This window comes from Mycteria americana, chromosome 4 (genome assembly GCF_035582795.1).
Source record: "Mycteria americana isolate JAX WOST 10 ecotype Jacksonville Zoo and Gardens chromosome 4, USCA_MyAme_1.0, whole genome shotgun sequence".
Classification (NCBI taxonomy): Eukaryota; Metazoa; Chordata; class Aves; order Ciconiiformes; family Ciconiidae; genus Mycteria; species Mycteria americana.
In genome coordinates, this window is record NC_134368.1 from 55,044,104 (window position 1) to 55,056,540 (window position 12,437).

The 12,437-nt window shown below is 42.8% G+C and overlaps 1 protein-coding gene across 1 annotated transcript in view; it reads right to left on the minus strand.

The window, feature by feature from the left end:
* The window catches only part of UNC5C (unc-5 netrin receptor C), a 269,505-nt gene that overhangs the window by 86,272 nt on the left and 170,796 nt on the right, over positions 1-12,437 (minus strand). Inside the window, exon 2 of the mRNA XM_075499275.1 lies at positions 11,073-11,294. Coding sequence (XP_075355390.1) covers positions 11,073-11,294 — 222 coding nt within the window. The remainder of the gene's footprint in view (positions 1-11,072; positions 11,295-12,437) is intronic.

Below are 12,437 nucleotides of genomic sequence, written 5' to 3' on the forward strand. Positions count from 1 at the left end.
AAACAAACCACCTGCCCTGGTCCCTGCCAGCATGGTGGAGGTGGCCAGTACAGCCCTGTGGGTTTGTCCCCCCGGGGAAGGTAAAATAGCCCCTCTGCAATCTCCTCCCCCAGCCAACCTCGGCAGCTGATTGCCTTACACCAGCCTTGAACTATTGCCATTTAATACCTTAGAACAGCATTGGATTGCTTGCTCTCAGCATATAAACAGTTCACAGACAAAGGAAAAACACCTCCCACTTTTTTTTTAATGGAGGCTATTTTCTTGTTGATGGCATTTTTTGTTAATATGCACAAATTGCTCCAAAATGCATTGTTCTCTTCTACATGTAACAACGTGTGCCTATTGTTGCCGCTTTCTTTTCTCCTTTTGCCTGATACAAAAGTAATAATCATGATCCAGTGTAGCAGGACTCCAAAGAAAACCTCACCACAAGCATACATTTACATTCAACCATGGGCACCATCATTTCTGAACTCACATAGGCTGAGGTCTAGGAGCAGAAACAAATGTGAGTCGAAGCATCTTGACCCAAGCCATCCCGACACTAAGCAACCCCGAGCAGCGGTACCCGAGCAATTCTCTGCCAGGCTGGTGCTACTTACAGGGAGCAGGAAGAAGGGAGGTCATGGGCATAGGAAAGCATGAGTATGAGCTCTTCGGAGCTGCAGCTTTTGGGTCAAAGCCCAATCTTCCCTTCTCTTGGTTGAGGCACGTGCAGTTGAGAAAATATGTTGGGGTTTTATTTTTCAAGGGCCAGGAAAAAAAACGTGCCAATGGTTCATGTTTTACTTAAAGCTGCAGTTGAGACTTCACAAAGAAAATCTGTGCACTTTTTATTTCTGGTTCAGAGGATCTACATGCTCTTTCTAATGATCTGGGCCTTCAGCAGTGGGTAATGCTTCCCAGTCCCCAGCTTAGCGCTCATGCAAAATTGAAGCACTTTTGAGGCAGTTTAGAGCCTACAGATGAATCTCAATGTGCAGGCAAAAAGGAATAATGGTTGTTTAGCACTTCACTAGAAGAAGCCGAGGAAATTATGAAAAAAAAAAAAAAATCTATTGAACTTCAAACATCTGGGAAGCCAACCGAGAGCATCTGAATTTTGAACAGCGTGTTTACATTCCCTTTGCATAGTGGGGGGGGGAATGAACAATAAATGGGTTTGTGTGTAAATTTTTATATAAAAATATACACCAAGTTGTTTATGTTATTGACTTACTGACATATAGGTATGTGTGTATATATACAAAAAATATGTATCTGCACATCTACTTATGTAGCACACCCACTCTGAGTGGCTTTGAGAAGTAGAGACAATGTGAAAATGCCTTATTTCTGTGAACTTGATGCAATGACACAGTTCAGTGGCTGGTGCAGCTATTGTGGGAACAAGGACCGTTGCAACGTGACACAAGGGGTCACTCAGGAGCCTTCCTCAGCAGTTGTTTTCCTATTTTTCAGCCCACGATGTGCAGGAACAGCAGGTTGGGGGAGAAGTGTAAAAGCCCCACCATTTTTTGCTGTTGTTGTTCTGCATGCTAGGGATGCCATTTCACAGCCCACTTAGGTATCTTGAAAAAAAAATGAAAACGAAAAAAAGAAAAAGGCAAGCAGCTGCTTTCAAAGCAGCTTTGTCCACTGTGCTGTCAAGTAAAGTCACTTTCACCAGACAGAGATGAAGCTCTGGGAATTTACTGTCTGCTCCCCCATCCAGTGTGTTTTCAGGGCTGTGCCAGGGCAGCAGTTAAAACACCGGCTCCTGAACGCCAGGAGATTTTTCTTAGTTTGTAGCGAATAAAAGAATCATTGCAGGAAGGCGTGCGAAAAGGCAGGCCGGTGGTCACAGCAGTCATTTGGTGTGTACATGTTTCTGGAAACAGCACAGCTCATGATCCCTGCCAGCTACAGCAAGGCACCAGGGGTGCCAGCAAGTTGCTCTGCAGATCCATGCGACTTTAACATGGAAAAAAGACCTTTTTCATTATGTAAGTAAATGTCATCAATAGTATCCTTGTAATGCTGGCTGCCTTTTTTTTTTTTTTTTTTTTTTCCCCCCTGGGTACCCACTCTGACTGAATTCCAATACGGGTGTCCACCTTAATTGAAGAACAAAAGGATTAAAACTAAACCCCAAAGCAAACCTGATCCACTTCTAGGCATCGTTATTCTTCAGGCCTGGCAATCCTTACTCCTCTTCAGAGGAGGGCACGGCAACCGACCCCGGTGCAGTGTCAGCACTCATTACAGAAACATCATTATACAAGTCACTGAAAGCCAAAAGCAGCAATCAAGCAACCGAGGTCCTCTCTAAAATCAAAACCTGGGAGCAAATAATAGAATAGGCTGCGAGGGCCTAAAGATCAGTATTCAGGGGGAAGAAGAGACACAGAAGAGTCTGACAAAAGACTCCTTTTCTGCTCTCACAATCAAAATATGAAGAGGGATGAGAAGTTATGAGGAATTGTGAAAGGCATCCCATCAAAACCTGATGAGAAAGAGCTGTACATAACCTTGCCAGTGAATGGCAGTCCTGCTGGTACCTACCACATCATGCTGCTCATTTATGTACGAATCGGGAATTCATGGGAATGAGAAAATGAATACAAGTGGTGAACCCGCAAAGGCAGCACAAAATTAGATCCTGTACTGGTCAGAGCTGCATGTGACAGCCACCTCTCTTTCCCTTACACGTTAGCGATGATTTGGTACCCTACCCGCATAGTGAAAAAAGCCTCGCTAAATCTGATCTATGTACAACGGTTGTTCCATATAAATGGCTTTTTTTTTTTAAAAAAAGAAGGATTTCTCCAGTCTAGTTTTAAGCAATAGGAATTCTTCTACCTCTTTTCAGAGAATGATTTCACTGTCTAATGAGCTAATGGAGAAAAAAGTAGAAGATACTACTAAGTCAAATGAGATACAAGCTTACACAGACTTCAAGGGACTCAGGACAGCAACACTTAAACGTCTTGCACAGTCATCAAGACCCTAATGTCTCTAAAGAGGGTTAGACGACATTTCCAGTGACTGCATCACACTATACCTTGTTCTCAACAAAGAAAAAGTGGGGTATAATTTGAACCTTCCATTTCCCTGAGTATTTTCAGGGATTTTCGCAAAGAAACTATGGACCTATTAGTCCTCCTCATTCTCATATTTAATTAACTGAAACCCCTACATTTATAGGATGCAAGTGTTCCTGCCCTTGCACTGCCGGGGTGCCACTGACTGCAGCGCTTTTGTTTGACAGCACACAAGAGCTTGGCTCTGCTGCTCTTTTCCGCCATTCCCGTATCCAGAAAACAGTTGTTTTCCATTTAGGCCAGCAGACACAAGATGGAGACTATCCTTTGGGACTCGATTCCAAAACAAGTTGACATTTATTGGCCTTTCAGGCACCAGACCACCCTCGCCATGGGGGCTCCAGATCCCACACAAAGGGCGTTCGGCTCCAAAGGAGCCAGGGGACACAGATGGAAAAAGGAAGCATTACTGCGCAAAGCTGTGGCTAGTCTGAAGCTGTGGTGGGTGGACTGATGTCTGAAGTTGTCTTTTGGGGAATTAAAGGGGTTACGAGTGTGTAACAAAGGGTTTAACGAAGGGAAAACTTGGAGGGAGATAAGGTGTAGGCTGGAAATAGTCAGAGGGGTATCCTCAAATGCTTCAGATGAATGCACTAGGCATCCATATTCCTCTTCTTATTATTCTAAATAACTTTATTTCCTGTCTCAGATTTGTTTTTCTAGAAGCCCACAGGAAATCTTCAGGACAATTAGGCGAACAGCTGCAGATAGGAAGTTAATACTGCCATAAGAAATGAATAAATATCCTAAAGCTTTTATCTTTTGGTCCCAAAGCACTTTGCAGAGGTAAGCAACAAAGATGTTGAGTGAGTTGCACAGACATACTTGGTGAATCCACAGAAAATTTGGAATAGGCAACTGACCCTTCCCATCATTACTCATCATTACTCACAGGAAGAGCGTGAGCAGGATTAACTTGCAGGAAGAGTAGCTCCCTCTGGGCCCCCCTGTCAGCATCCCCGAATACCCTGAAGGATAGGGCAAGTGCCGAGGCTGGAAGAGCCCGGCTCAGTCAGCTTAGCAGCATGAGTGCAGAGGGTTCCCGAGGTCCAGGGCTGCTGTCGGTAAAGGTGGCGGGGCATGCACCCCCGCAGGGCAAAGAGCTGCTGGAAAGGACGGCATTTGCAGAACAGGCAGGTGTCAATGGCTGTGAACATGTAAAGAAGGTGTCTACATGCAAGAGCTAGAAGCAGCCTTCCACAAAGACTTATAGGGACAAAACCCCCACATATAACAGTTTGATTAAAGAAGAAATTAATGATATGTTAATATAAGTTTTATAAGTGTGTTATACATGGTGGATACTATACTCAGTGGAGTCTAAACTCAAAACCGCCAGTCTTTTGCAGGCTTCTATACAAAAAGATAAGCTTCCTGGGTTTGGGGAGTGGTTTTGTACTGCCTATAATCACATTTCCCTCCAGAAGCAAGTATCTCGCCCAATGTTCTTATTCTGTTTAGAAAAAGATTATTTCCCTTCTTTAGGTCAGGACTGCCCTCAGTGATTTTTCCACTCACTCCAACAAAAATAAACACCATTTTGAATTTATACCCTAGAAAATGGTGATTCTCTGCCTCCGCGTGTGTGTTGCTTCTGAAGTTTCCAAACTGGCTCTTTTTCTATCAAAGTATACTAATTACTCCAGATAAAAGTGGAAACTTTGCCTGCTTGCAAAAAATGTCTGCAGCAGCTTTGTTGTCAGGTATTCCCTTGATCTGGGCATGCTAGGGACCATTTGAAGATGCAAACTGCAAGAAGAGAGAACTTCTCTTGCAGCGGCGATGGGCACGGGGCTCCTCTTCCCCAGGAGAGCTGCCCGCCAGGCCACGGGGAGTGATAGGCAGAGAGAAGATGGCCCCAGTGACATCTAAAATGGCTGCAACCTAAATGTCAAATAGGAAAAAACTGTGGGTTTGTTCATATACTTTTATGTAAGTAAACGGCTTGTAGTTCCCTGGAGAATTCCAGTTCTTTGGAGAAACAGAGTTGTCTGCTCCTTTCTGCACCAGCTGCAGCCTTCCAGACCATACATACAAACATGTTTCACTTACAGCATCCTTCCAAAGAGGGGACAGGCTTCGAATTACTAAAGAAAATGGACTGTAGTATCAATTCTAACTCGCATCTCAAAACTATTAATAGAAGCATTTCGGAAGAGATACACAGACACATTTTTACATTTCCTTGAAATGAGTTGGATTAGGGCAGAGTACTGAAGGAGCAGAGCTAAAATTGGCAATATGTTGCTGAGAAATAATTATTTTGAATTGGGGTGCTTGATGTTTGTAATGGATTTGATCCAATGATAAAGGGAAAATAAAATGACTTGTGACAACAGTGGAATGAAAACAATCCTTATTTATGATGTGTGGCTACCCTTACTAACATAACCCCAAGGTATTCTACCCCAGAGAGTCAAAATATTGCAGGCTAAGTATAACTGCAGCATTTAGCATCCCTCGTCATCTCCTTATTGAAGTTAATAGGGAAACTGGCCACATTTGTTCAGGAAAAATAGCTTTTTTCCCTATCTTTTGGACTCTTGAAAAATAATACAGAAAATTAGGAGGCTACAGCAGGTCAAGAAGCAGCAAAAAGAGATTAAGGAAGGAAGATGTGCAGAGAGGGAAAAGAACATTAAGGAAAGGAAGATCTGTGGGTCACAGAAAACAAGTAAAATAGTACCCCTCTGCACTCCCCTCCCTGAGCTGTGCTTACATGGGGACAGGGGGCACCCGAATTTCATATTTGAGCTCCCAAATTAAGTTCTTCAACCCTGGTATTCAAAGAAGTGTTGTATTTAAAAAGTAACGACAGTTTTTCTTATTTATAAAAAAATACTAAGACAAACGAGCACAGCTGCTCAAAATGAGAGGCTGCATAATGATTTTTGCTGTATAATGAAAAGTCCCACCTTAAACAACGTCCAAACAAGTTGATGGGGCTTTTGTCATTAGGGCAATGCAGCCTTCCAAAGCGTGGTGTCACAAACACCAAAATAAACGGCTTTTGTGAGATGTACACACAGAGAGGAAGATAAAGCGATAGAGCACTGTGTGCTGGAAGTGATTTTTCTGCCTCTAGACGTGGTGCCAAAAGAGCAGAGACAGTCGCTGTGGAGGTTTCCCCACTGCTGTCTTGGCTGCAGCATCTTGTAAGAGCTGTTTTAAAGGCAAAAGGGCAGACGTCAATCTTTGATCTTTCTGTTGAGAAGGTGATCTATTAAAGACTTAGCTAGCTGGGTACCTACTCCCTCGACAGGCTGCCAAACCCATTGCTTAAGGTAACAACCTCCTATTTGCCAGATCAATGCTGACCCTACATCAAAAGCTCAGTCTCCTTTCATCAAATCTGCAAGTCATCCAAAAATACTTTATTAATGGGGAAAGGTAGTGGTGGGAGGTAAGTGCAGGAATCACAGCAGCGGCTATGTAAAGAAACTGAAACAAAGAAGTCTAAGATTTCTGTCCGAAAATAAGAGCATATTCATCCACCTCAGTGCAGTTCAATAAACCCTCTTAATCAGACAAAAATCTTATTCTGAGTCAGATTCTAACTTTATCGTTTTCATTGATTTGCGGGGCGGCAGAGAGTTGAAGGGGCAGCTGAAGGGAAAGTCCTCGGAGCCACCTATCCTCCTTGCTGAAGGCTGGGTGGCACCGGGGATGCTCCTGGGGGACATCAGGTCTTCTGAGAGGCTGCTTCTGAAGGCAGGGCATGGGAGAAAGGATTGGCGACTTCACCTGCTCCTTAACAGAGCCTCCCTCAGCATGCCTTTCTTCCGAGATTGCACAGATAAGCCTGTTCATTTTGCTTCAGCTGGGGCCTCAGGCCAGGCTCAAGAGTCCTTATTCCATCTTGCTGCTATTTGGGAACATGGAGGAGGTCATCAGCAAACTCCCTGAGCCCTCCTCTCCCTATGCATCCCAGCAAAAGAAGACAGAAAGTGTAGGCAAACAATAATGCCGGCTGAATTGCCCAATATGTCTATTTAATTAGCACTTAGAATGTTGTTTTCTCCTTGCTTGAAGGAGAGAGAAGAAGAACATGTCGCTGGCATTGCAGAGGGCAAGAGAGGTTTTATAGATCATTCCACCTTAATAGTCACGGAGAAACTATTACAATGCATATCCAAATTGAAAAGACAAAAACAAGGTCCCTATAGTCCTGATTTTTCTCCGTTGTACACCGCTGGGATGTGGGGTTTGATTTAGCAGCATTTAATCCCTCTGGACAAATGAAAGGGGTGCAGGACGCTGATTTTCTATACATTCACAACTCTCCCACCACTGCAGAACTGGTGTGTGCGTGTCTGAAAATATTTCTCCATAAAAAGCACACATGCAAAATAAAATCTTTTGACATAGTCGTTTTCAGAGGTACAGTAATTTGGAAAATGTGCACAAATTGCTCTAACAATTATTGATGCTATTGAGCTTCCTGCCCTGTGACAATGGAATTTTCTTGCCCGCAAAAGCATCAGTTCTGCAGGGTTCCTTTTACTTTCATTGATGTTATCTTTTATGACAGTCAGCCATAAAATCAAATGTGTTCCCTCAAAACAACTTTCATCTTTGTTTTTTAAAACCAGTGTTCTTACTCTTTACATATATTTTTCCACATTAATGGGAAAATATTCCAGTAAAAACATAAAAAAGACCATGCCCTGCCTTGTATTTCATGTACATAGGAAATGAAAGAGTCAAAGATGTGCACTAAAGATTTTCAAAGCACCCATTTGACTTCTTTATGAAAATGCTTAGCTTTTTCCATAAAAAAGAAAAATTCTAGAGAGTCTGAGGATTAAAAAACAGAATGTAATGATCTTCTATGTAAAGCTCCTGGCTTCTCAGACTCAATCATTGGAAATTTTTTTGCAAGGCTCTCTCTTCAGGCTAATTTAATTAAATAAAGTGGTACTAGAACACCCTGTCACTATTACTGTTCTCATCTTCTCCAACCAGAAGGCAACAACTCCCACAGAGTTCCTGTGCATGTTCTTTACAGCAATGCTTTACCTACTGTTTAAAAATATCCCACAGTGCAAAGTGCATATAACTGTAACTCTTATTTTGTACCTTCTCTCTGTTACAAAGAAAAATATATATACATAGGAAAAAGAGATAAATATTTATTTTCCTCTCTTAAAAATTAACCTTCTTAATGTATTCAACATTTCTCTCTAGCAGCTCTCTTCAATGAGAGCTCGGCTGCACTCTCATTCCATCTCTTGTGCCACTGCTATCGCTGTGCTGTTGTCTCTGGTTTTATCAATGACAGAAACAAATTTGCCTTATAAGAAGAGTTAATCATCTCTACATAGATTTCATTCCTGGGCACAGGCTCAAAGTCCATGAACACATAATCTTTTGCAAATCAAAACCTATTTCTCTCTTTCATGCATCATTTACAATCCCAGGATGATGTACTGCTAGCATCACACCTGTGGTTTAGTCCTCTTTCTTCCTGATCACCCGTCCTTTAGAAAAGAAAGCACAGGTGACCTTTACTTTTTTTCTCTCATATATTTTATTGTCTGTTTGTCCTGCTTTCCTTTGCTTTGCTTTTCTACCTAAAGAACTGAAGGAAAAAGCCTGGTTCAAAAACAGCAGCAGAAGACCGCCTCAGCATGGTGCTCTTCTTCGTAGGTAGGCAGAGCAGACCTTAGGAACAGTAAAATATCAGGAAAGAAGAATGCACCCAGTTTTCAGTTGCTGGGATTACACAACTCACCCCGCAGAAACACTGTGTAACTGGGATCCCTTTGAGCCCCGGGTTACCCGAGTAAAGGCTAGACCCAACCTGGTTTGTGGACAATCTCTCCAGCCTCTCTAACTGCAAGCCTGAAGCTAGCAGCAGTGTAGGCTTGGGCTGCCATCCTTACACCACCCTCTGAGCAGCTCAGTCGCTACTGCTGTGCCCGAGGTTACAACTACTGCACGAGCTAGCTAAAAATAGCAAAAGAAACCAAAATAGCCTCAAAAGAGATAGAGTCAAAGGGCTTTGCCAGCCTGACTGATGCAAGCTGCCAAAGCCAATACCTCCTTCTTCGTGCACCAGAATGAATCCTCACTGTCACTGTCTCCCACAACTTTTTCTCCAGCTCCATCTGCGGTGGATATATTTTCCCAAGCTTCCATTGCTTTGAAGAAGCTATTATTTTACCACTACCTTAAATACATTGTTTACCCATTTCTATACTAACTATGTGCTATGAGCCCTAGATTCTCAGTCTGCTTACAGGAAGGTGCACAAACACTGCAACCGTGACGTGCATTAATCAACCTTTTGGCAACGACCAGGTTGACTGACAAATTTAGGTTCTGATGACAGTTTCATTTTAACAAGCTATTAGTGTGACTGGGTTTGTGGCTCTTGTGCTAATAATCTGATGTGCACAGCTTTTGACACCTCCCCCCCCCCAAACTCCAGTACATTATGTTAATCTCTAATTGGATATGGGTTTCGTTTGCATATAATTGCTGCTGTTTGTTATGCAAAACATTTGTCCTCTGATATATTCAGAGGCATCTCTTTTCAAGACTGCCCTTCTACACTTGTAGAATGCAATTTCCTTTACGGCATCATGAAGTTTTTCTACAATGAGATTTTGAGAAAAAAGAAGGAATTTTTCACCTGTAGGGAAAAATTTAATCTGAAGTGAAACATTTTCATGTTTCTGAATGCTGATGTTAATAAAAGCTTAAAAAATTAACACAGTGATAGCTGTCCTCCTGCTTGTCCTTCTTCATTTCAGCGGACTCCCATGGATGAAAGAAATTGAAGATGTATTAAGTAATAAGAATTTCTTTTCTTAGTTTTTCTGCTGCAGTCAACTTGCTGGAAAAGCCAATTCTTACACACAAATAAACAGGCCCAAAGTTTAATACAGATTTTTTCTACAGCCTTTCTTCCTACACCCACCTTCTCTTTTTCAAGCTGAGAGCACCACAGTACTGTTAAAAGCTCATGCTTTTGATCTCTGTGCAAATAAATGAGCTGAAACAAACAAAACCCAGTTCACAAGAGATTTCCAAGACATCTGGTGGAGTTATTTTTCTAAGTAATTAGACCAAGTGGTGGTGTAATTCCCAAATGAAAGGTACCTTCTTGCTTGGTATCCAGTTATTTCTCAGAGCCATCAAAACAGCAGTAAGTCCCGCTTCTCTCCTTGCATGTGACTCAAACCCTATTGATTACCAGTCTTCCCAAATGGGGACAATCATATCTTTGATTTACACTGGTTTATTACTCAAGTTTTTAAACCCTTTTTTTCTTTCTTTTGGTACTAATAGGGTCCTATTTTTCTTCCATGAATGTCAGTGGGATTTCTGGTATTGACCGAGGAAGGATGAGGCTCTTGGCTTCTTTTTTTTTTCCCCTTTTCCTTGCTAAACTACTGTAGTTCTTCATACAGGCTCTATGGACCAGGCAGAAAAGTGTAATGGAGTAACAGCCACGTGTTTGCTCTGGATCAATACACTGCTCTAAACTGTGCCCAGGTGTGCTTTCTCCTTCTTTCTTGCTGGAAGCTGATTAAATTTCTCCTTTTTTTCTCAAATCTCCCCAAGAGAACATCATTCTAGGAACAACCCAATTGCTCTTCGGCACTTTGGGGAGAATGTGGTTCTTGGTCTGTGACTACAATACAGTGCCGCCCCTGGGAATTTGTGACCCTGGGGAAGTGAACAGGGAGTAGACCTGGCTGAGAAAGCAATTCCATTTCGTTTGTGCACGGTTCTCCTGGGTTTTTGTTTCAAACTCGGGCAGGGTGCTCTACAATCATGTTTTACTGACCGACCTGGATGCAGACACCACCTCTGTGCTGTGACAGCTAATGTTCAATAATGCTAGATACAGAATTCACAGCTGTATCACGAGTAAAGAAAAGTAGCTGCCATATGAAATAGCTGCTAGGTTACAACGGTGGGCTTGATATTAATGATTTTTAATTCCCACCCCTCTGTGACATAACACAAACTCACCAGAGGTTTCATCTACTCTCTCATCCACCACATGGTCCTTCTGATGAACCCATTCGCTGTTGCACTTAAAATAGATCTGCGTGGCTGGGCTCGCTTTGCAGTACAGATTCACAGGCTTGTTCTTCACAATGTAAGCCTCCTCGGGTTCAATGAGGAAGTGGGGCAATGGCTCTGGAGGATCAGACGGAAAAGTTTCCGGAAGTTCATGAAAAAAATCATCATCTGTAGAGAAGAGACAAAAAGGACAAATGAAACAACCAAAATTCAGCTGGCAAACACTCACAAGCACTTTCTGAAAATTTCAAAAGGAGCATACTTTTCGAATAAAATGTTATCTTAGGAGCATTCCTAGACCGAGGCTTCAATGCACTGCTGTTTTCAGACTAGAAGAAATTGTTCTTTACATCCTGAGCTCTCTTTCCTCTATGTGATGTGACAGGGTTGTGCACATTCACATGTCTGGGAATGGTCCTTTGTTATCATCACCAGCAGTACTAGCAATAAAGCATTATGTTAGCGCTTGGGAGAGTTGCCTGCAAAACCGTAAAAAGAAATAATAGAAACTTTTGGAGGCTTCAAGGTCACACTTTTCAATAGTGACTTATCGCACTGTTTAATCAAGTGCATGCACATAGCTAGTATTGGCTGAGGCTGATACAAATAGGAAATAGCGCCTTTCGTTTCAGATGAGCAATTTGAAATCTGCTCTAAGGGCAAAAGACTAAATGCAAGTCCAGTCTGTGCCTCTTTGTTCGTACTCTGACTCTCTTGCTAAGACTGCTAATGAAGGTGCCAAGCTCTGCTTTATTTACTTTGTTTGTTGTACACTGGTCCGTGCAGTCCTCACTACGGAAAGGAATCGGGAGCTGGGACATGGGGCAGAGCAGCTGGGAGATGGTGACATTTTGGGCCAACACGGACGCATGCTATTGACATAAGGAACCTCTGCACCTCTCTGGTGCTGCTGGTAATGAATAAAGTTGACGTAAGAGGTCTGGAGGAGGAGAAAAGAATCCAATGCAAGGGAGGCAACACTGAAAACACCTAACACACGTACTTTCCTTTCTCTCTCCCTCCCTCTTCACAAATCCCCCTTTACAACCCCTCTACCCCTTTCTGCAGAGGAAGTCTTCCACATCAGAAAGCACCAATTCAGCAGAGAATAACCCCCTTCCCATCCACCTCTCCACCTGCCGTCAGTGCACAAGAACATCCAAGAGGCTCCCAGCAGCAAAGGGGTGGGGGGCACCAACTACTGGCAGATGCACCAGCAGCAAGCTGACAGTCCTGAAGGCCTTATTCAACCTCCCCCTTCCTGCCTCTGAAGCAGTTGTCATTACACACAGTGACGCACGCTGCTGATGA